The 24049-nt window shown below is 37.3% G+C and overlaps 1 protein-coding gene across 2 annotated transcripts in view; it reads right to left on the bottom strand.

Moving 5' to 3' along the window:
- Positions 1 to 24049, bottom strand: part of ldlrap1b (low density lipoprotein receptor adaptor protein 1b) — a 50870-nt gene that overhangs the window by 14815 nt on the left and 12006 nt on the right. For both annotated transcript variants that reach the window (XM_065296146.1, XM_065296145.1), the window contains exons 2-6: positions 16035 to 16177; positions 15242 to 15354; positions 4189 to 4303; positions 3919 to 3991; positions 1619 to 1711 (exon numbers count right to left, since the gene is read on the bottom strand). In XM_065296146.1, the coding sequence (XP_065152218.1) occupies positions 1619 to 1711; positions 3919 to 3991; positions 4189 to 4303; positions 15242 to 15354; positions 16035 to 16177 (537 nt within the window). The remainder of the gene's footprint in view (positions 1 to 1618; positions 1712 to 3918; positions 3992 to 4188; positions 4304 to 15241; positions 15355 to 16034; positions 16178 to 24049) is intronic.

Genomic DNA, 24049 nt, shown 5'->3' with positions numbered 1-24049 from the left:
TAATCTCCTTGTTCTTTCACGCATTATAATTGTAGAAAATAGGGATCAGGGAACAACTTTTGACTTGCATTCATCCATCACAAAAGTAATCCACAAGGGTTCAAGGGGTTAATTAAGGTATTTTGCCGGTGATGGATGCGATTTTGTAAGAAAAATATCCAGATTTCAAAGTTTATAAACTATAATAACTAGCTTTCAGTAATTACGCGCAAGATGTTTAGCGTTGTGGGCGTTCGCTGCCATATGTACGTAGCGCAGTGACTCTTGTATATCGAGTCCAAGATGCAGATGTTACCGGAAGCTAGTTATTGTAGTTTATAAAGTTTAAAATAAGAATATTTTTCTTACAAAATCGCATTGATTACCCACATAATTAAAAGTTGCAATTTCCTAGGCAGATATATTACGCAGTGCCTGAAAATATCCTCTTAGTAACTTACAATAGCAGGGGACTATTTTCGGGCACTGCGTAATATCATTGCGCCTCCTGCAGCCATGTTAGGGCAGCAAAGTCCTTGATTATTACGCCAAAATGAGAGTATAGTTCCTAGACATATCTGCCTAGAAATCACAACTCTAAATTTTTTGTCGGTCTTAGTACACGATGTAACTACAGAAGAGTCAAGTTTTAAATAGGAAAAATATCGAAAATCTTTTGTTATTTTCTAGCGTGATGCTAATAGTCTAATCAGATGGATTATGCTAAGCTATGCTAAAAGTGGTACCGCCAGACCCGGAGATCGGCTGAATGGATTCCAAAACAGGAAAAATCAAATGTTTAACTCTAGGGGAGCTGGAAAATGAGCATATTTTTAAACAAAGTGCAGTGGCCATTTAAAGCAAGGGGGAACCTTTCAATCTCTCTGATGAAGCCAATACGGAAGTGATTTAAACTGCAATTCATCGACTGGCCATAAATGGTCATCTTTAAAGCATAAAAAATATGTTAACAGCCTGGTACAAAATTTGTTTTTGGTCTGTATAGTTAATTTTGCCCTTCATGACCACTGTGGGGGGGTGAATTTTTTTGTAACTCATCTGTTTAAATTATATTAAGTTTTTGCATAATTAAGGGCGTGGCCACGTGACTGACGGTTGAACAGCCCCTGCTGTCACTAGAGTCGAGCTGGGTGGGCGTGGTTTCAGCAACCAGCCACCTCAACTTCACCCACGTCCCGCCACTTTACCCATTTTCGGATATCTGCGAGCGATGCGCGTTGACGCGCAGCCAAGATGGCGATGGCAGGCACCGCCTACTATTGGCCTACTAAGTCTGTGGTTTAAAGTCAAAAGTTGTTCCCTAATCCCCGTTTTCTACCATTAGAAAGCTAGGAAGAACAAGGACATTTACTAAAATAATTTTAAATGTGTTCGTCTGAAAGATGATTGACATATGCATCTCAGATGGCTTGAGGGTGAGTAAATCAAGGGGTAAATTTAATATTTGGCGGGAGTATTACATTTATGATCTGCCACACCTTTTCAAATCAAATAAAAATACCATTAGATCAAAGTTATTTGTTTCTCACTGAAGTGTTACCATGAAGCGCTTTCATATCTGTTGAGCTTTATTGAAACATTGATGAAAGACAAAAATACATCGAGCGTCTGTGCTCACCGCCTTTCATGCTGCCCAGACTGGCTGAACTCTCGGACTGAGAGCTGCTCGCTGCCTCTTCATCTGATACACACTTCACCTGCTTCTCTTTCTCTGAGCGAGAGAAAGAAAGAAAGAGAGACTTTAGAGAATGTCTTATATCTGCTACATGATCCGTTTTTGCATTGAGCAGTCAAAAAAACCATTATAAGCCTCAAAGCACACACATAGACGCATGTTCAAACATGCAGAAAATTACCTAAGTTCTGCTGAGCTGTACAAAATCAGCTGCCTTTAGCAAGTCTATCAGACACACAACATCACTTTCAATACAGCAGATGTGCAGTATAGTTTGCATACAGGTAGTATGACTAGTATACATCGTATTATCAATAATATTGTGTTGAAGCTGTTTAGAAACAACGCAAATTTAGTAAAGACCATCAAGTTGATCACAACAAGAAATGGCTGGGAAATCAAATTATTAGGAGTGTGAATCGTCACTTATCTCATGATTAGATTCAATTACGATTATTATGTCAATGATTTGCTTCAATGCGGTCATTCAGCTGTCAAAGCCCCACATTAAACTTCTGCTCTAGCGGTGTGCGCTTCATTGATAAGGTGCGTATTGCTTTATGATGCAAGTCTTGCAATATTTTCTCAAATTAGCATCTCAATGCATCATAAAAACAATTATATTCAACAGCCTAGGGCTACACAATTAATTAAAAAACGTATGAGGATTACAATTATGGGTGAAACTATTACATAATCGCTGTCCAAGCTGTCCATTTGTGCTCATTTTTTGTGCATTTTGTTTGGGCTCCAAAAACAGTGGTGAATCAAAGATAGCCATTCGTTTTGGATTTTACATATCTCCAATAATTATTTGTTATTATTATTATTATTACATTATTTCGTTTTAGATGTTTAGAATTGACCATGCAGCTGCTGGACAGAAAGTTAGAAAACATTTCAAAACTTCAAATAGAAAGTCTATTAATCGGCAATATTAATCGCAATCACAATATCAAGGTGAATATTCAACCATTATGATTTTCTTCATAACCGTGCAGCCCTACAACAACCCAAAATCTTTTTTTCAATGTGTGCGCTTAATCTTTGTACAGCGCGTAATGAATGAGCGGTTTAGCCTAGCCCCATTCATTCCTTAGGATCCAAACAGGGATGAATTTAGAAGCCGCTCCATGTTTTCCTTATTTAAAGATTTAAAAGTAAGTATGGTGGCACAAAATAAACCGTGGTGTTTTTTAAGCAGATAAAAAATGAGAACTATATTGTATGGCGGAAGAGCATTTAGTTTGTAGCACTTCGGCCTCAGCGTTTGGATCCTAAGGAATGAATGGGGCTAGGCTAAATGCTAACACATTCACGATGCGCTGTACAAAGATTAAGTGCACGCATTGAACAAAGAGAGGTATGTATTAATTTGTCTAAGTTGAGGTAAGAACAAATTAAAATATTGAAAATCTGTGGTGTTTTCCTTTAAAATCTTATCAGTTAACAGTTAATGTTTAGTTAACAAGCTGCGGTTGTCAGTCGGGAAAATTTACTTAAATGAACATCCCTAATAGGCTTTATGCAAAGCTGCACTACTTCCTGAACTTCTGCCAGCTCCTTGTTTCCTGTCTGCCATTATTGGACAAACTGATTAATCCACAACAACAACAATAATCAGACACACCTGGATTAATCAGTTTGTCCAATAATGTCAGACAGGAAACAAGGAGCTGGCTGAAGTTTAGGAGGTAGTGCAGCTGGAAATAAAGCCTATTATAATGTCCATGTTTTAGATGTCATTCAATCTTTCAATATGTATTTTTCTCCTAAAATTATTCAAAAGGTCATGTGTGAGTTTAGGGCGGGACTATCTGTTTGTTTAACCAATGATGGGGAGTGTACGGGAAACTTGTTTAAAAAGTCATTATTTATTTTTTGCTATTCTGGTGATAGTAATGGCACACAAGTCATCAATCAAAACTTTTAGAAAAAAGTCATAAAGGAGACATAAGAAGAAAAGATCCTATGCCATAGAAGAACCATTTCTGGCTGTATGCGTCAATAAAAAACCTTTAACATCCCTTTTCTGTTTCACAAAAGATTTATTGTAGTGGAAAAAGCTTCCTTAAATTATAGAAAGGTAAGAAAGAAACGATTCATGTAAGAAATTGTGACTGAATAGTTCTTTGGAGAACCAAAAATGGTCCTACTGTGGCATTGCTGCGTGAAGAACCTTTTGTAGCATTTTTTATTTTAAGAGTGCAGGAAAGAGGACGACATGGCCAAGTTCAGCGTACCTTCTTTAGCAGTCTGCCAAAACTCAAACGCCACACGGAAAGCCTGTGCCACTGTTAACGTCACGGCCTGAGCCTTATAGAGAGAGAAATACATAAAGAGGGAAGAAGGAGTTTTAGTGTGGCATTGAGGTACGGTTTAAGTATCTTTCAGAGGAAGTGTAGACTCAACAAATTAGATACCGTTACAAAAGGAAGGAAACACAGGGTGTGTCTCACTACACACTGATTTATGCCCATACACACACATTACTAAACACTGTGAATACTCACCACCTTCTTCTTAGCGCAAAGGTATGCGTGACACTCCAACGTCTCGCTGCCTTGAGTCTGAGCGATGTAGGCAAACACTTTATCATGCATCTTATCGGCTGTACAATACGATATCCTACAGACAGACACCACATTGGTTATCAGATACACAAACCAAAAGAATAAACACTCGACTTAAAGCGATACTCCAACCAAATATCAAAATTAGCCCAAGAAAGCAATCCGAGATACACAAGTCCATCACCTTTCATACAAACACATTAGAAATTATTTTAGCTAATGTCATTGCTTCTCCAAGCTTTCCCTGCAGAAAAACGTGATTATGCGATTGCATGATTCAATGCATTATCAGCCAAAGTCTGCATATTTATGCGGGGGCCACATTTTCTAAATACGCCGCAGCTTAGCCGCATAAATTGCTGATTTCTGCACGCAAAATATGCGGGGCTTGCATGATTTCATAATCCCCACATTTTCGTAGCAAGTCGTCGAATACCTCTTAGCAGAAAGTTGGAAAATGTTGCATTTATTTCACACATTCACAGCCATGTTACCTGTTGTCATGGGAATGTTAGAAAATGACGTAATTACGTGATGTGAACATTAGTCAAAAGCTGCAAACAGTTTTTACAAGTTCATGCAATTTTGGCAAGTTCCCGCAATTTTATCGCATAAAATTGCATAAATATCCTGCATATTCCTTCGCATTTTTTAAGAAAACGTGCCGCAAGATCAAGGATTTTTGCCCACAAAAATCACAAAAAAACTCTGCATTTTTCTGGAAGGACTGTATAATGGGAGAAAACAGGGATCAGTGAACAACTTTTGACTTTAAACCCCAAAAAAGTGCAATAATCCTTAACAAAAGTAATCCACACGACTCCAAGGGGTTAATTAAGGTCTTCGGCGGGTAATGAAATATAATTAGCTCAGGCTATAGATAACATACGGTGTAGACCTTACGCACGACTATAACATGGGCTTTATAGTTTGAAATATTAATATTTCGATTACCCACAGAAGACCTTTATTAACCGCTTGGAGCCGTGTGGATTACTTCTGTGAAGGACGGATGCACTTTTTGGGGTTTAAAGTCAGAAGTTGTTCCCTAGTTGTTTTCTACCATTATAAAGCTTGAAAAAGCAAGGGCATTTACTAATATAACTCCAAATGTGTTGGTCAGAAATATGATGTAAAAATTCTGTTCTTTCCTGGTTCATCTCAATGCAGCGCTCTACTGTATTATTTCTGAGCCCACCTCCTCCCCAGCACCACCAGACTAAATCTGCTATAACTGCATAAAAGTGAACAAAAATGTCTCTGAATAATCTGTGGTTTCACCAAGCGTGCCGCACAAGCCCTGAAAAGTAAAGCCAAAACGTCTTGATTGCCCCCCAGTGACTGGTCCTAGTATAGGTCATGAACCCCGCCTCCCCCATGTTATTCAAAGGGACTTGAGAACAACTAAACAATTTAATTACACATCTTATCCTTTTTTCCGCAGCTGGTTTCTGTCATTTAATGTAGTTTTATCACGCTGATGTAAATTCAAGTGTTTGTTTCTAAAATAAGTTTGTTTTAATTTGTTATTTAATGCTATAAAAACGGTGGTGTCCTGTCATGATTGACAGCTGTGACAGCTCACTACTGCGCAGAACTGGTCCCGAAATCGCTACTGCGCAGACTAAAGATCCAAGATGTCAGCGCCATATCGGGACACTGACGGCTTCACTTTTCACCAATGGAAGAGAGCGAATGGGTGTCGTCCATCTTTTTTACAGTCTATGGGTTTCACATTGATGGATAGAAATTGGAACAAACACATGAATTCCTGTGTTGATTTCTCCCCTCGGCTTTGAGTGACAGCTGGCTCAGCCTGTCAGGGGATGGCCTCACAGCAGCAGGGCAGGGCGGGACAAATGATGGATGACTGCCATCTGACCCGTGTTATACTAAAAACACACAGGCATGCACATACACGCACTTCTCTCTGATCAGGATCAGAGGCCCAGAAAAAATGGGTTTAAGCACACTTCCCCAAAATCCAAAAAATGCAAAACATGTTTTTTTATTCTCCGAAATGATGTTCGACATGCATCACTGGAGTCTCTGTGAATGACAGGCTGAATGTTTATTCATGAAACACTCACAGGTGCACAATGTGTGTGTGTGTGTGTGTGTGTGTTAACAAACGACAGCCATGGCTCATGTGACGGTCACAGTGTGTCTGCCGTCACACTCACACAGACTAAAGCAGATTGATAGAGGTTTCTGATATAAACATCTCTCTCTCTCTCTCTCTCTCTCTCTCTCTCTCTGTGTGAGTGCATGCTGGGAGCGAGTGCGGACGGAGCTGTTTGGCGTGAGTGAGAGCGCTGCTTTGTTGATGCAAACTTTTCTTCCTTTCTGGCTACTTTTCGTTGCTAGTTGCAGGATTAGTGTTTTTGTGGTTTCCCGCACTTCGGTCAGCGGGGGGAAAGGATGGGGTCGGAAGCGAGAGACCCCTCGTTTCTCACCCCCAGGCATGGCTGTAAATGCATGCCTGATGCTGATGTTTCAGTAGAGGACTGTTTGATAGCTGTAAGCACAGTAATTGGTGGAGGAAATATTCAATCTGCCTCACGAATGAATAAAGCTATCGTTTTTTTCCTCACTGACAGTCGTATGGTTGACGATTTGATAGAATCAGGCATAACTATTAACAATACTTTTGTCCCGGTGTTGCCTTTGTCAAGTCCGTCTAAAAAGGTTGTATTTTCCAATGTTCCGCCTTTTATAAAGAATGAAATGTTGGAATCATTACTCCTAAGGTACGGCAAAATGATAAGCCCGATTAAGATGATTCCACTTGGTTGCAAAAACCCCGACTTAAAGCATGTGATGTCTTTTCGGAGGCAGACTTTCGTGATTTTGAATAATCAGTATGATTCCATAAATCTCTCTGCTAAATTGAAACTCGATGGGAAAGACTATACCATTTTTATTACATCAGATTCTATGAAATGTTTCGTGTGTGGTGAATTTGGACATGTCAGACAATCTTGTCCGAATCAGAACAATCCGGTGGCCTCGGCTGTGGTTGCGGATAACAGTGGGAGGGCCGAAGGTGCGGTTGTTACTGCGGCAGTTGTGGTAGAGAAACCCCAGCGGGCCGGAGAGACTCCCGCGCTGGAGACGCCCGAAGGGAGGCCGGTGCCGGAGGCCTCCAAAGTTCGCTCGGAGGAGCCTGCTGAGGAGGTAGCCGGGCCGAGTCACACGCCCGCTGTCCCGCGGACAGACGCGGGGCCGCTGTTGATGCGGCAGGCGGCATCTGATGTCGACCAGCCTAATGCTGATGATCAAACGCTGACGGATAATATTACTGACGATTCGATTTCTCAAAGTCAAGAGGATTTTTCATCCCAGGAATTTGTGGATGCCAAATTATTGAATGAGGATTCTGATAAAGAGTTTGATGATATGGAAATGTGTGATTACGATGTGATGGATCACGAGTCTGCCTCCGGTAAGTCAAAACTTTATTCTGTTAAAGAGATTACTCTTTTTTTGGATACAACGAAGGGTCTTCGCAAGCCAAAGATTGAAAATTATTTTCCGGATTTGAAACTGTTTTTGATTTCATGTTCAACGGCAATGAGAAGCGCCTCTCTAGATGAACTTGACAAACCTAAGCGATACCGTCTCAAGAAGTTTATGAGCAGTGTCAGAAGTGTTTTAAAAACTAAGAAGTAATTATGGACATATTTTTTCTGAGATACTTTTTCGGATTCTTTTTACTGTGTGGGTTTAGTACTTATTTCTCTATGGCACCGCTGAGGTTTTGCTCTTTAAATATTAACGGGTGCCGTGATGCTGTTAAAAGAGCTAGTCTTTTTGACTATGTTTCTTTAAAATGTGCCAGTGTAGTGTTTTTACAAGAAACACACACTGATGTTCAAAATCATGTACAGTGGTTGTGTGATTGGAAGGGGCAGGTTTTTTTGAGTCATGGCACCAGCCTAAGCGCAGGTGTTGCCATCTTGCTGGCCCCTGAGTTTAAAGATTTGCCTGTGAATATTACTGAAGTGGTTCCCGGTAGATTGATTAGAGTGGATGTGACACTTCGGGGCTCTGATTTCTGTTTTTTAAACGTGTATGCGCCCAATGTTGGGGCTGAACGGATAGTGTTTTTTGAAAAGCTTAAGGATGCTATTAACGTAGTCCAGAGTAATAGGATTATTGTGTTGGCTGGTGATTTTAACTGTACACTCAACCATGTTTTAGATAGGAATCATTCTGAACCCCATAGCTCATCTTCTGATGTGCTTAGATCACTTGTTATGTATCATGATCTGGTAGATGTCTGGAGGGAGTCTTTTCCCTTAGCTAGACAATACACTTGGGTGAAAATTAATTCTAATATGATATCTGGGGCCAGATTGGACAGATTTTATGTACAAAAATGTATGAGGGAGAAGTTTTTTAACAGTTCCATTACTCCGACTGCTTTGTCTGACCATCACCTTCTCTTGGTTGATGTTGTCTCTGCTGAGAAAACCTATAAGCAACCTTATTGGAAGTTTAATAATAGACTGCTATTAGATCAGGCCTTTGTGCTTTCTTTCACTTCTTTCTGGGAGTTTTGGAGAGAGAGGAAATGTCAATATAAGTCCTTAAGTCAATGGTGGGACATTGGCAAAGTCCACATTAAACTTTTCTGTCAAAACTACTCTGCCTACTGTAGGAATAATCTGGATAACACAATGATGCAGCTGGAGCAGGAGATTTTACACCTCAGCAATGAGGGGGACGGTGCAGATGTAAATGGGGCTCTGGAGCGGAATAAGTTTCTATTACGGAACCTTTTGGAGGAGAGGGCACAGGAGGTATTGACCCGTGCAAAATTTTTATCAGCTAATAGCATGGACGCTCCTACCTCCTTTTTCTTCAAACTTGAAAAGAAAACTGTGGACAAGAGAATTCTGGGCTGTCTAAAACTTCCTGAGGGGGGGAGAACTACTGAGAGTCATCGGATACTTTCGTATGCACGGTCTTTTTATGAGGAGCTCTACACTGCTGACCACTGTGAAGAAGAGATGGTTAATTTACTCCTCCAGGATCTACCTCAGCTTTCTAAGAGAGATCAGTCCTTGCTTGACATGCCACTTACTTTGGGGGAGATATCTTCAGCGGTACAGGAATTGTCACCCGGTAAAGCTCCTGGCCTTGATGGATTAAATGCGGATTTCTACAAGCGTTTTTGGACTATCATTGGGAATGACTTACTACTCGTTTTTAAGGAGAGTATTGAGAATGGTCTTTTACCAGTAAGTTTTAGAAGGGCGGTAATCACCTTACTTCCAAAAAAAGGGGATCTAGAGGACATCAAGTGCTGGAGACCGGTTTCGTTACTTGGAACGGATTACAAAATTTTTTCAAAGACCTTAACGAACAGGATTAAACTTTGCATCTCCTCTGTGATCCATGCAGATCAGTCTTATTGTATTCCCAGTCGTACAATTTTTGATAATCTGTTTCTAGCCCGAGACTTGATTTCATACGCCAAAATGCACACCTTGGACGTCGGCCTTGTTTCCTTAGATCAGGAGAAGGCTTTTGACCGTGTGGACCATGGTTTTCTTCTAAAAAGTCTTAAAGCTTTTGGTTTTGGTACTTCTTTCATTAACTATGTTAAGCTGCTGTATACAGACATTTTTAGTATGCTCAAAATCAATGGTTCCCTTACTAAACCCTTTAAAGTGGGTAGGGGTATAAGGCAAGGGTGTGGTCTCTCCGGCATTTTGTATGCTATCACCATTGAACCATTTCTGGTCCGTCTGAGGAACAATCTGAGTGGCCTATCTATAGTATGTCCTCGCAGTGCAGAATCTGTGTCTGTCAAGCTTACTGCTTATGCGGATGACGTTACGGTTCTTATAAGGTCTTCAAAAGATGTGAAAGAACTGGAAAATTCACTTGAGATCTTTCAGAAAGCTTCTTCCTCCCGCATTAATTGGGAGAAGAGTGCAGCCCTCTCACTGGGAGTTTGGGAAGATGGAGGGCCCCCGGCTCTCCCCCAACGCTGTGTATGGAGTCAGGAGGGCCTTAAGATTCTAGGCGTCTTTCTAGGAACAGAGAGGTACATGAGGAAAAATTGGGATGGCGTTTTTGAAAAAGTGACTGGACGCTTACGCAAATGGGAGTGGATTCTACCCAAACTTTCCTTCAGAGGAAGGGTTTTAGTGGTCAATAATCTGGCAGCTTCAATGATGTGGCACAGAGTGAATGTACTTGACCCACCTAAGGATCTGCTTGTTCGTTTACAGAAGGTGTTTGTAAATTTTTTTTGGGATGGGTTTCATTGGGTCCCTCCGGCGACTCTTTATTTGCCAGTGAATGAGGGCGGTCAAGGGTTGATTAATTTGGTTGCTAAAGTTGAAGCCCTGAGACTAAAGGCTGTTCAGAAGCTACTGTACTCACCAGGGTTTACCCCGTGGGTGTCTCTGGGTCTTGCCCTTCTCAGATCTTTTGGTGGGTTGGGGCTGGACAAGCAATTATTTTTAATGTCTGAGTATGGTAAGGTTTTTCCCTTCAATATTAATTTTTATGGCTCCATTTTGGCTTCTTGGTCAGTGTTTAATATCCACAGACGTGACGATTTGCACTTTGGTGTTAATGAACCTCTGTTTTTTAACCCTCTTTTAAGTGGTTTCACATGCAAGTCTAAAACTGTTGTCAGCATCTTTTTGGAAAAAGGGGTATCTACCATAGCTGATCTAATCTGCCTTCCTTCCAAGTCATGGAGGACAGCTGAGTCTATCTGTAGCCAAACAGGCTTTAAATCTGTAAGGATGGTGGAACAGATCCTGGGTGAGCTGAAAACTGCTTTCCCAGCAACCCTTCTCTCTTTTTTAGAGAGTGTATTGTTTAAAGGCTCATATGATAGTTTTTTCCCAATACTGACTGTGTCTCCAAATGTTTCTCTGGATGGTGAGCGGGATACGAAACTGCTCACTTTTAAGTACTTGGAAGGATTTGCCCTTAATGAGGCTGGGAAGGATATACTCTATCAGACTTGTGTCAAAGTCAGGTTTTCCCAAGGAATCATGAACAGAGAGGACTCCAAATGGAGGGCCTATTTGCAGGCTCCCTCTAATTTTTTGCCTTCTTGGAGACTTTTTTATAAAGGCCCTCTGCCTAAGCGTTCTGGGGACTTACAGTGGAGGATTTTACATTGTATCTTACCTACTAACACTCATGTCTCGAAATTTAATTCAAATGTTTTGCCTAAATGCTTGTTCTGTGGTTTTCCTGAAACTGTTTTTCATGTCTTCTCTGAATGCACCAGATTGCTACCACTGTTTTCTGTTCTGGGAAAAATTCTTAATGATTTGGGTTTTGTTTTTGACATGATGCACTTCATTTTCGGTTGTAAATACTCAAGGGCGCTTATGAAGCAATGTACTGTGGCAAACTTTTTAACGGGTCAAGGGAAGTTAGCAATTTGGAAGTCTCGTAAGCTAGCAAATGATGGAACAAATGTGAACCTTCTTCAGCTGTTTATGGCTTTGGTGGAGTCCAGGGTTGTTGTGGAGCACAAGTTTTTTCAGTTGACAAAAAATCTTCCAGAATTTGAGTTTAAATGGTGTGTAAATGGGGCTTTAACATCCCTTGGTGAGGATGGAACACTAATTTTTAACTGGTAAACTTTGATTGGGTCAATCAATGTGTCATGTACATTTTATTTGTTTTCCAGCTGTGATTTAGTGTGAATGGATATGTTTTTTCTAATGATTAAATAAAGGGAGTTAAAAGTCAAAAGTCTCTCTCTCTCTCTCTCTCTCTCTCTCTCTCTCTCTCTCTCTCTCTCTCTCTCTCTCTCTCTCTCTCTCATCTCTAAATGATGGATGGCAGAATTTCGGTCGGCAACACATCTTTTATTTTATTTCAAGAGAGCAAGTGCAAGAAAGGGATGAAGATTCATAACCCATAAAAAAAATTCTAAATACTAAATAGTTTTCAAGAAGCTTAGTTCGATTCATTCATCAATGCAGGTACTGCTGTAATAAAAGACTCAATGATTTGGAATTACTTCTACTTTTATTTAGCCATTAAGAATATGAAGCGCTGTCATTAGACTAGTTTAATGATCACTTCTTGTCTTGACCTCCAAATACATCATTTTAAAACTACATTTCTACTGTATTTATTGTAGGGCTTTCAATGGATTAAAATATTGAATCTAGATTAATCGCATGATTTCATGAGTTAACTTGCGATTAATCGCAAATTAAGGTCACATTTTTATCCGTTCTAAATGTACCTAAAATGTAACACTTTTCAAGTTTTTAATGCTCTAATCAACATGGATTTGGACAAATATATATGCTATATGCAAATGTATGTTTTCAACAGCCTGTTTACATTTTCAACAGAACCATCAGCCATAGTTTTATATATGATTTTCCCAGAGGTGTAAAGTACTTGAGTAAATGTACTTCGTTACTGTACTTAAGTATTTTTTGGGCTACTTTGTACTTGTACTGAGTATCAAAAATATAGGCAACTCTTACTCTCTACTCAATTACATTTTTGATTGGGTATTTGTACTCTTTACTCCACTACATTTGAAATGACACTTAACGTTACTCGCTACATTGTTTATTCGTCAAATAAAAACGAGACAAAAGTGTCAGAGAGTGATGATGGATAGAATCTGTGGTCGCGAGGTTACACGCACACACACAACTGAGGGACTTCATTTGGCTCTGCGCAGAGCAATCGTATGAAATCAAAGTACTGCGAGAGCGAATCAAATGCATATGGAGAAGTCTGGTCTCGCGGTACTTTGATGTCAAACACTGAATGGCTTGCGTTGAGCCACCGTAGCGGGACATCTGCGTGCTGCGTATGTCATAAACTGTAGAGAAAAGTTCGCGTCTGGTCTGAGAGAAGAGATAAAGAGCAAACATATGGATGCATATCACATTTGCTTCAGTCAAGGGACCCTTTGTTAAACATGTGATTCTACAATCAAAACAAAAGTGATGCGCGATTGCAGGAGGGGGTCATCCCGCAACTCAAAGGCAAGCTCAAATGTTTATATACTCTGATGCTACTTTATCAGCTAACCTGAGCTGGTACATAACTTGATATAACTTACTATATAAGCCAAAATAAACCAGCGAGGTCCTGTACTGATTGCCCGAGTGACTTGAGTACATTGTAAGATTGATAATAAGTGTACAATTTCACTGTCCTCACATTTAATCAAGTATGCTGTAATGTATTTACTGTAAAGAGGGATGCATGACGGAAGAAATGTAGTGCACTGAGATAGTGGTGTTACGTATTACATGTGTTTACAATTAATCTTTCAAATGAACAACTTCACGTTTTTAATATGCATTATCATATTTCTGTTAGTGTAATTTTAGTTTACTGGAATTTTTTAAATATTAAAATGATATCTTTTTTAGGATAGGAATATTTGGTAACCCATAAGGTTCATTAGTTAACAGTAGTTAATGTATTAACCAGCTTGAACAAACCATGAGCAATACATTTGTTACATTATTTATTCATCTTTGTTAATGTTAGTTAATAAAAAATTAAGCTTTAATTGTTTGTTCATGTTAGTTCAGAGTGCATTAACTAATGTTAACAAGATTTTAATAAAGTATTAGTAATTGTTGAAATTAACATTAACAAAGATAAATAAATGCTGTATAAGTGCAGTTCATTATTAGTTCATGTTAACTAATGTAGCTAACTAATGTTAACTAATGAACCTTATTGTAAAGTGTTACCATATATTTATATCACAAAGTTAGGCTATATATTTTTCAGCATGGCACATTCAAGTACACAATGACACTAGACTAAAATTAAATGGGTTTAAATTTAATTTAATTTAGATTTCTAGACTAAAATCTTATGGCATTTAGTTGAATAAAATTAGACTAAAACTAAATCAATTCAGATGACAAAAATTTGACTAAAACTAAATTAAATTTTAGTCAAAAGACTATGACTATGTTTAATCTGTGTTTGTTCTGCCAGGTCAACATTTTGAGGTGTTTGATTTCTTTTCTATATTAGGAAATAAAACCTCATAAATAAACTTTCTTAGTTTTCACTGCCCAGACCTACAATGTCTCTTTGTGTTGAGGACTAGTGCATCTTTGAGCCAACATTCAGTACGAGTAAAAATACTTGAGTACTTTTAAATTGGGTTACTTTAATACTTTTACTCAAGTCGTATTTAAATTGGTGACTTGTAACTTGTAGTGGAGTAATTTTTACAGTAAGGAATTTGTACTTTTACTCAAGTATGGCTTTCAGCTACTCTTTACACCTCTGGATTTTCCCTTTAGAAGACTTTGTTCTTTTCCATTTCTGTTTGCTGCTGCATCATTTGTGACCTGTGCTGGCAAATTGAGTTGGGATGAGCAAATTTTCAACAATTTATTATTTATTTAAATTTTAACATTCTCATGCATGATTTGTTGGAATCTGACAAAACATGTCAGAACTACACCTGTTTACGCAAAGCAAAAACAATATCAATATATGTTAAATATATGTTTTTCTTTTATTGTTTAATTTTGACATTGAGACAGACCACTTTAAGATACTGTAGGCTAATGCAAGGGTTTAATATAATGTTACACAACAGATACTTTTCCTCAACAGTTAACCAGACATTCACTTCAGATATAACAGATTATAGGTCATACCTGCGTGAATTCTTGTCTAAACAGATATTTTTAAAACTGTAATTTTGTGTAGATGTATATATCGGTGTATACAGTATATACTCATCTGGTCTATACTCATACTCATCTAGACAGCACAGGTCACATCCTGTGTCTCAATTCATCCAGCTGTGGGCTAGACCAAGGGTCATACAGAAATTGTGTGTTGCGTTAATCATGTGTCAATAAAATTCGTTTTTAACGCTTTAATTTTGAACGCCCTAATTTATTGCATTAAATATTTAATGAGTTTTTAATGCTACAAGGGCTGAAATTATAGTTCAGGTAAACATGACAAGTGTCTGCAGGTGACTCACCTGTATATGGATATGTTCTCTATCAACTGATTTGATACACCGTCATACAGAACAATTCCTCGAGGTGAGACATTCAGCGTCACCTTCTGAAGCTTTCTACCACCGGCTTTAGCCTAAGGGAGAAAGAGAGAGAGAGAGAGAGAGAGAGAGAGAGAGAGAGAGAGAGAGAGAGAGAGAGAGAGAGAGAAAGAGAGAGAGAGAGAGAGAGAGAAAGAGAGAGAGAAAGAGAGAGACATCAACAAGCTGCTTTCAGACTGAAACTGATAGAATTTTGATCCATTAGTGTTGGTTTTAGATGCTTTACAAGAAAAGTTACTAAGATAAATAAGAAATAAAATGAGAATGGTAAAATGAAGCAGTCAGAATAGATCATCATTATGTCCATGTGAAACTGACTATAGAAAAAAAATCTCTGAAAAGAAAAAGTTAAATTTTTACTTCCCAGAACATTTTGATTTCTCCCCAGTTCAATTTTTTTTAAACACCTCAATAAAACTACTGTACAACTGCTATCAGTGCTAACACACAAACACACACCCTTACTAAACAAACACACATTGCTTACACAAGAACTTAACACAGCATATACACATACTCACACGCACAATAAACAATAAGCAACACACACATTCATTATAAGGTATACACAGCCAATGAATCGATTCAGTCGGATGTTTTGTGAATGAATCTTTTTAATGAGTCTCAATGATTCATTAAAAGATCCAACTCAAAAGATTAATTTATGAATCAGACATCAGCAGCTCATACAGTAGAAATGATGGTGTTGTCTTACTGTAGCAACAATTCTCTTCACAGCTGCAGCTGACAGCTCTTCTCCTTTGGGTTCCTGTACCAACGTCATGCCTAAATACTTCAGCTGAAAGACCATACCCTCCAACAGAGTCTCCCGCGTGTCCGTCCAGTTCTCTGGCAGCTCTTAAAAAAAAACACACACACATTTTATCGGGTCCCATTACATTAATTGTGATCATCAGATAGTTATTACTATAGTACAGTCATTTTGTGTATTAAAATAAAAAATAGCAAAAATCCTAATGCTAAAAAATCGGGGCTTAAAAGAAGATTTATGACCTGGACATGTTTAAATGGGTTTCATTACAGACACACAAATCACATCCATACACAATACATATAAACACCCTCAACGCATGCTATTTTGATGAACAAATGCACTGGCAAAATCAAAAAAATCTGTGAAAATATCTACATATGAAACACATCACACAATTCTTTATTAAAACTCTGTCTTTAATCAGGTCTTTCATTGACATCCCCTTTGATCAACACCTGCACAAGAGACAGGATCGCTCGCACCATAAAAGAGTGCATCAGTGCTGGAACATGAAAGCAGGAGTGTAGTTTCCCCGAGGAGATTGGGGGAGTGAACCCTACAAATAATTAAAACTAGCAATTACATTATTATTGGCATCCTTCTGTCTCCAAAAAATTAAATCTGCTCCTGATGTCAGAGGTCAGGTTCAGGTTAAAGGACACACATCTAACAGACAGTAATCCATTCCTCTCCACAGCCTCTCGATTATACTGAAACCTCATGGGGTGCCTAATGTATCTCAGTGCAGTAAATTATCATAATCTCATTTACACTGATCCATAATGGAAGACGAACCAAAAAACACACACATTCAACGTCTTTGATTTCAGCACGAATACGAACAAAAGAAAGAACGGAAGAAGGAACGAAAGAACGAACGAAAAAACGATTGTAAAAAACGTAAGAACAAAAGAACGAAAGAAAGAAAAGAACAAAAGAACAAATGAAAGAAAAAAAACGAAGGAACGAAAGAAACAAAAGAATGAATGAAAGAAAGAACAAAGTAAAGAAAGAACAGAAGAACGACAGAATGAAAGAAAGAACGAAAGAAAGAAAGAAAAAAAGAAAAACGAACAAAAGAAAGAAAGAACAAAAGAAAGAACAAAAAAGAACGAACAAAAAAAGAACCAAAGAAAAAAAGAACAAAAGAAAGGAAGGAAAATCTACATTTGAAGGAAGGAAGGAATGAAGGAAGGAAGGAAGATCTACATATGAAAGATGTTGGAAGGAAGAAACAAAGGAAGGAAAGAAAGAAAGAAAAAACGATAGAACGAACAAACGAAAGAAAGATAGATAGAATAAAAGAAAGAAAGAAAGAATGGACCAAAGAAAGAAAGAACGATAGAATAAAAGAATGAATGTCGGAGCCAATGGTGTAGTGGACGATGCTCCGACACATGGTGCATACGCACTTCTGGCGACCAGAGTTCGAATCCTGGTTGAGGTCCGATATCCCATATCCCTCTCTTCACCCTATACTTTCCTATCAAATAAAGGCAAAAATGGCCCAAAAAATAATAACTTTAGAATAAAAGAATGAATAAAAGAATGAATGAACGAATTAGAAAAAAAACAGACGAACGAAAGAAAAAAGAAAGAACGATAGAACAAAAGAAAGAACGAAAAATCAAAAGAAAAAAGAAAAAAATGAAAGAACAAACGATAAAACAAAAGAAAGAACAAAAAACGAACGATCGAAAGAACGAACAAAAGAACTAAAGAAAGAAAACGTAAGAACAAAAAAACAACGATAGAACGAACAAAAGAAAGAAAGATAGATAGAATAAAAGAAAGAACGACTGAACAGACAAAAGAAAGAACGATAGAATAAAAGAATGAATGAACAAACGAGAAAAAAAACAGACAAACGAAAAAAGAACGATAGAACAAAAGAAAGAACGAACAAAAGAACGAAAGAAAGAAAACGTAAGAACAAAAAACAACGATAGAACGAACAAAAGAAAGAAAGATAGATAGAATAAAAGAAAGAACGAATGAACAGACAAAAGAAAGAACGATAGAATAAAAGAATGAATGAACAAACGAGAAAAAAAAGACAAACGAAAAAAGAACGATAGAACAAAAGAAAGAACGATAAAAAAGAAAGAACAAAAGCAAGAAAGAACGAAAATTCAAAAGAAAGAACAAAAGAAAAAACAAAGAACAAAAGAAAAAAACAAAAGAACGAAAGAAAGAACAATAGAACAAAAGAAAGAACGAATGAAAGACAGAATGATAAAACAAAAGAAAGACCAAAAGTATAAAAAAATGCAAGAAATAAAAAGAACGAACGAACAAAAGAACAAAAGAAAGAAAGAAAAAGCAAGAAAGAAAGAAAGAAAGAATAAAAAAAGAATGAACGAAAGAAAGAAAAAAGAAAGAAAGAAAGAACAATAGAATAAAAGAACGAAAGAACAAACGAAAAAAGAAATAATCACTCTAAAACAAACGGGGCTATATAGCACCAAAAGTAGTTCTTTGCTCGTAATCATAGAAGAACCATTTTTAGTGCCATATAGCACCGGTGAAGCACCTGTGTAGAACCAAATAGGGGCCATATAGCACCACATATGGTTCTACATAGCACTATATGGTTCTACACAGGTGCTTCACCGGTGCTATATGGCACTAAAAATGGTTCTTCTATGATTACGAGCAAAGAACCACTTTTGGTGCTATATAGCCCCGTTTGTTTTTAGAGACAAAAAAAGAGCAATAAAAATGAAAGAACAAAAGAAAGAAAGAATGAAAAATCAAAAGAAAGAAAGAAAGAACGAACAAACGAAAGAACGAACAAACGAAAGAATGAACAAACAAAAGAACGAACAAACAAAAGAGCGAACAAACAAAAGAACGAAGGAAAGAGAAAGAAAAGAACAAACGAAAGAACGAACAAACGAAAGAACGAACAAACAAAAGAACGAACAAACAAAAGAAAAGAACAAACAAAAGAACGAACAAACAAAAGAACGAACGAAAGAGAAAGAAAGAGAGAACAAAGGAAAGAAAGAGAAAGCATTTACATCAGCAATTAAGATTTCCTTTTCATCCATTCTTCATTGAAGAGTTTGTGTGGTGTTTGTACTGTAAAGCTCTTTCCCTCTGTGAAGCTCATTAAATGTGTGTTTAATTGTGGTCTCGCTCTCAACAGCTCCATCACATTTACTGACTAAAGCTTTTATTATTGTAACCCAGATGCCTCTAAAACAAAGTGTGAGATGATCTGAAAACATTAAGTACATGAATCTTTTACGACTGATTCACTAAAAGATCCAACTCATTTCCAACACGTAGCGCAGATGTGCTTTCAGGTGACCCGAGTTCAAGTTCCAGATCAGCGTCCTGTTCCCCTCCCTCCACCCTGTACCTTCCTGTCTTCTCCGTTCATTACTCTCTGTCAAATAAAGCCAAAAAAATGCCCCAAAACTCAAAAGATTCATTCATAATTCAGTTACAGTAGCTTGTGTGGACATGGCCCTTAAATGTTGTGTAAAAAGCAAGATCTGTGATTGGTCATATAAACTGGGTCAATGAACTGCACACCACAACTGGTAGACGGAAATCTGTTGACTCAGAGTTCTTGCATAATAACTGAAATCATAAAAACTAACCGATTCATTTAAGTCAATCAATTCACATCACGCATATATATTCATATTGAGTCGAGCTACGTAATGTTCCTGTAGCTCAGGGGTTGAGCATTGCATAAGCACTGCAAAACATTGTGGGTTCAACTCCAGGGAACACACAAAATGATAAAATGTATACCTTGCAATGCACTGGAGGTCAAATTCAAGATTACTGCTGGTTTACTCAACACAAATACAGATGCAAATACATGGTTTTATTAAAGACGATTGGGACGTCTCGCATGAGGTTTTGACTTGCATGCAAACATATATATTACTGAAAATACAAAGAAATACCACAAACACATCTTTGGTTAATAAACAAAAAAACAGACAGGTCTAACACCATATTTTCCTTCTGAGAATACCTCACAAGTACTTAATGCAGAAGTGAGGTGAGACCAGAGACGCAATCAGACAACGAAACAACAGCCAGAGATATATATGTGTGCATGTGTGTGGGTTTACTAAGATTTTGTCGTTAAAACTAAACCAGAAAAAAAAACATCATCATCACATCCTAAAAAGTCAAACTAATTCCTAATTAAGCATGCTTTAATTCTACGAAATACATTGCATGTTTAGCATCAAACTCTCTGTACAAGGAAAGTTACATAAACAAATTAATGTTTTGAAATGGAAAATTTTAAAAGGAAAAATAAGAGAGAGATTTGCGGGGTTGATCTGAGAGGAAACAGAAGTGAGATTAAAGAAATCATGTCTCAGATGTTCACAGCTTCACTTATAAACAATCTTCAAAGTGAATACGAGGTGATGATCCAAACTCCCTGAACACACGTTTGTGTTCACGATTTAATTTATCTGACTGCAACAGTAACTGAATAATATTTTATAAACTATCATCTTAAATACAGAAGTCTCTTATACCCAACACATTCATTTAAACCGAGCTGTCAGAAAAACCACAAGTACCACAGTGAAAGAAAAACAGAAGCATTTCTCTACAATTTACTGCCCAAGAACTGCTTTGGTGTAGTTAGTCTCTTCTGTTCAGAAAAGTGTAACTACTTTCATTTATGCACAGTTTGCAGAAAGGCGACACATTCAAAGCAGCTTTCTCAACATACTGTCGAGATTTAACAGCACAAAATAGAGCATACGAAAATACATAAGTAAATATAAGCAAATACTCTGTAAAGAATAGAGTAAGTACTGGGTGTTAAATCAGTGCCGGTACTGGAGTAAATACTATAAAAACAATGGGGTAAATACTGATTTAATTAGGGGAGTAAATACTGTGTAAACAATAGAGTAAATCTGGTGTAAATACCAGTATAAATATTGAAGTAAATACCACAGTAAATACTTGTGTAAACACTGGAGTGCATACTGTGTAAAAAATACTGGTATACATACTGGAGTAAACACTAGTGTAATTACTGGAGTAAATACTGTGTACAATACAGTAAATCTGGTAAATACCAGTAAAAATACGGGAGTAAATACTGGAATAAATACCACAGTAAGTACTTGTGGAAACACATACTGTGCACTTCAGTGTTGAAGTAAATACTAGTGTAAACACTGTGTAAACAATGGAGTAAATGTTGTGAAAACATTAACAATGAAGTAAATGCTGGTGTAAACACCAGTAAACACACTGGAGCAAGCACTAGTGTAAATCCTGGAGTAAATACTGTGTTAACAATGAAGTAAATACTGGTGTGATTACAAAAGTAAACACTGTAAATACTGGTGTACATACTGGAGTAACGACTAGTGTAATTACTGTGTAAACAATAGAGTAAATCTGGGATAAAAAAATACCAGTGTAAATACTGTCAAAACAATGAAATAAATACTGGCATAAATACCAGTGTAAATACTGTCAAAACAATTAAATAAATACTGGTGTAATCCTCAAAATGAAGTAAACACTGGTGTAAATATCGGTGTACTGGAGTAAATACTGTGTAAACAATAGAGTAAATCTGGTGTAAGTACTGTAGAATTACATGAGTAAATACTGTGGTAAATACTGTTGTAAATAGTTGTATAAACACTGATGTACATACTGTGTAAATGGTGAATAAATACTGTTGTAAATACTAGTGTAAACATTGTGTAAACAATGGAGTAAATGCTGTGTTAACAATTAAGTAAATGTTGGTGTGATTACCAAAGTAAATCCTGGAGTAAATACTGTGTAAACAATGGAGTAAACACTAAACACTGGTGTACATACTTGAGTAAACACTAGTGTAATTACTGTGTAAACAATAAAGTAAATCTGGTGTAAATAAATACCAGTGTAAATACTGTCAAAACAATGGGATAAATACTGGTGTAAATACCAGTGTAAATACTTGTGTAAACAATGAAGTAAACACTGGTGTACATTACTGGAGTAAACACTGCTGTACATACTGGTGTACATACCGGAGTAAACACTAGTGTAATTACTGTGTAAACAATAAATTAAATCTGGTGTTAATAAATACCAGTGTAAATACTGTCAAAACAATGGGATAAATACTGGTGTAAATACCAGTGTAAATACTTGTGTAAACAATGAAGTAAACACTGGTGTACATTACTGGAGTAAACACTGGTGTACATACTGGGGTAAACACTGGTGTAAATACTGGTGTACATACCGGAGTAAACACTAGTATAATTACTGTGTAAACAATAAAGTAAATCTAGTGTAAATAAATACCAGTGCAAATACTGTCAAAACAATGGGATAAATACTGGTGTAAATACCAGTGTTAACACTGGTGAGTATACTGTGTAAATCCCAGTGTTGATTCGACTGTCATTATTATTATTTTTACTTATTTATGTATGCATTTGGCAGACGCTTTTATCCAAAGCGACTTATAGTGCATAACAAGGTACACATTTTGTTTATTTGTATATGTTTTCCCTGTTTGAACCCATGACCTTTGCCCTACTAATACAATGCTCTATCATCTGAGCTATACAGGAACGATTATTCAATCATTAAGTATGATTTCAAACGGATTCAACAGGTTCACTAAAACCAATCAGCTCGTTCATGCCACAGACACTGTTGTCGCGTCTTGGGGTGGGAACCGAATTCTTTAGTTTGAAGTAATGAGAAATGCTTGTACATTATGAGTAAAAAGTATGTTATTATTAAAATACTCTTATAAAGTAAAAAATATGTTGCTTCTTTCCACGACTGGTACATGAGAAAATGTTTTTGAATGTATTATTTAAGAGAGCATATGGTTCTGCACCTGAAACAAGAAGTCATTAAGTTTAATGTTCAGCTGATGAAACAAACAGAAAGTCTTTAGGGAATAACTCTGTGTTAATGATCAGAGTCTCTCTCTGTATCTGTCAGTCACAGAGACCCTGGAGAAAACCTCCGGCCATTCCGCCTCACTCAGCATCTCTCTTTAAAACTCCTCATGCCCCGTACCTGATCATCTGGAAAAAGACAGGCAAAATCTCTAAATGAGGCGTTTGCTGGCTGTTTGTTAGTAGGACCTTTCAGCCTCAGATCAGTCAACTAGGAACCTTATGTTTAAGAATCACCAGACCATTATACTAACAGTTTCTGAGGAAGAACTAAAGGCTGGATTTTCCAATGTCTGCAACTTTAGGAATGTCATATTTGGAAGATTCCAGAGTTTGTGAGTTTTGTTTAAAGGAATAGTCTACCCTTTTGCCATATTAAACTATGTTATTACCTCAATTTAGACAAATTAATACATATCTATCTTTTTTCAATGCATGCACTGTACAGCGCGTCGTGAATGTGTTAGCATTTAGCCTAGACCCATTTATTCCTATGGTACCAAAAAGGGAAGCCACCAAACACTTACATGTTTTCCCTATTTAAAGACTGTTACATGAGGAGTTATACCAGTAAGTATGGTGCCACAAAATAAAACTTTTTTGGAACCATAGGAATGAATGGGGCTAGGCTAAATGCTAACACATTCACAACACGCTGTACATTGCACGCATTGAAAAAAGATAGGTATGTATTAATTCGTCTAGGTTGAGGTAATAACATAGTTTAACTCTTTCACCGCCAGCGTTTAAAAAAAAAGTTGCCAGCCAGCGCAAGCGTTTTTCATGATTTTCACCAAAGTTTAATGCCTTCCAGAAAATGTTCTTCTTTAAATATATAAACATACAATATACCAAATGAAAGAACAGACCCTCTGCTTTCAAAAAAAAAAAAAACGTTTCATCCTACCTTCAGTGGTTCTTTTGTAATCAGCTATTGAATATGGGTAGGTTTCTGCAAAAACACCATATTTTGAGCAAAAAGCAGAGATAATTCCATTTTTGTGACGGACTTTTCATAGAGATCCCATTCAGAGC

This window comes from Paramisgurnus dabryanus, chromosome 20 (assembly GCF_030506205.2).
Source record: "Paramisgurnus dabryanus chromosome 20, PD_genome_1.1, whole genome shotgun sequence".
NCBI classification, from domain to species: Eukaryota; Metazoa; Chordata; class Actinopteri; order Cypriniformes; family Cobitidae; genus Paramisgurnus; species Paramisgurnus dabryanus.
This window is presented reverse-complemented; position numbering and strand designations above follow the sequence as displayed.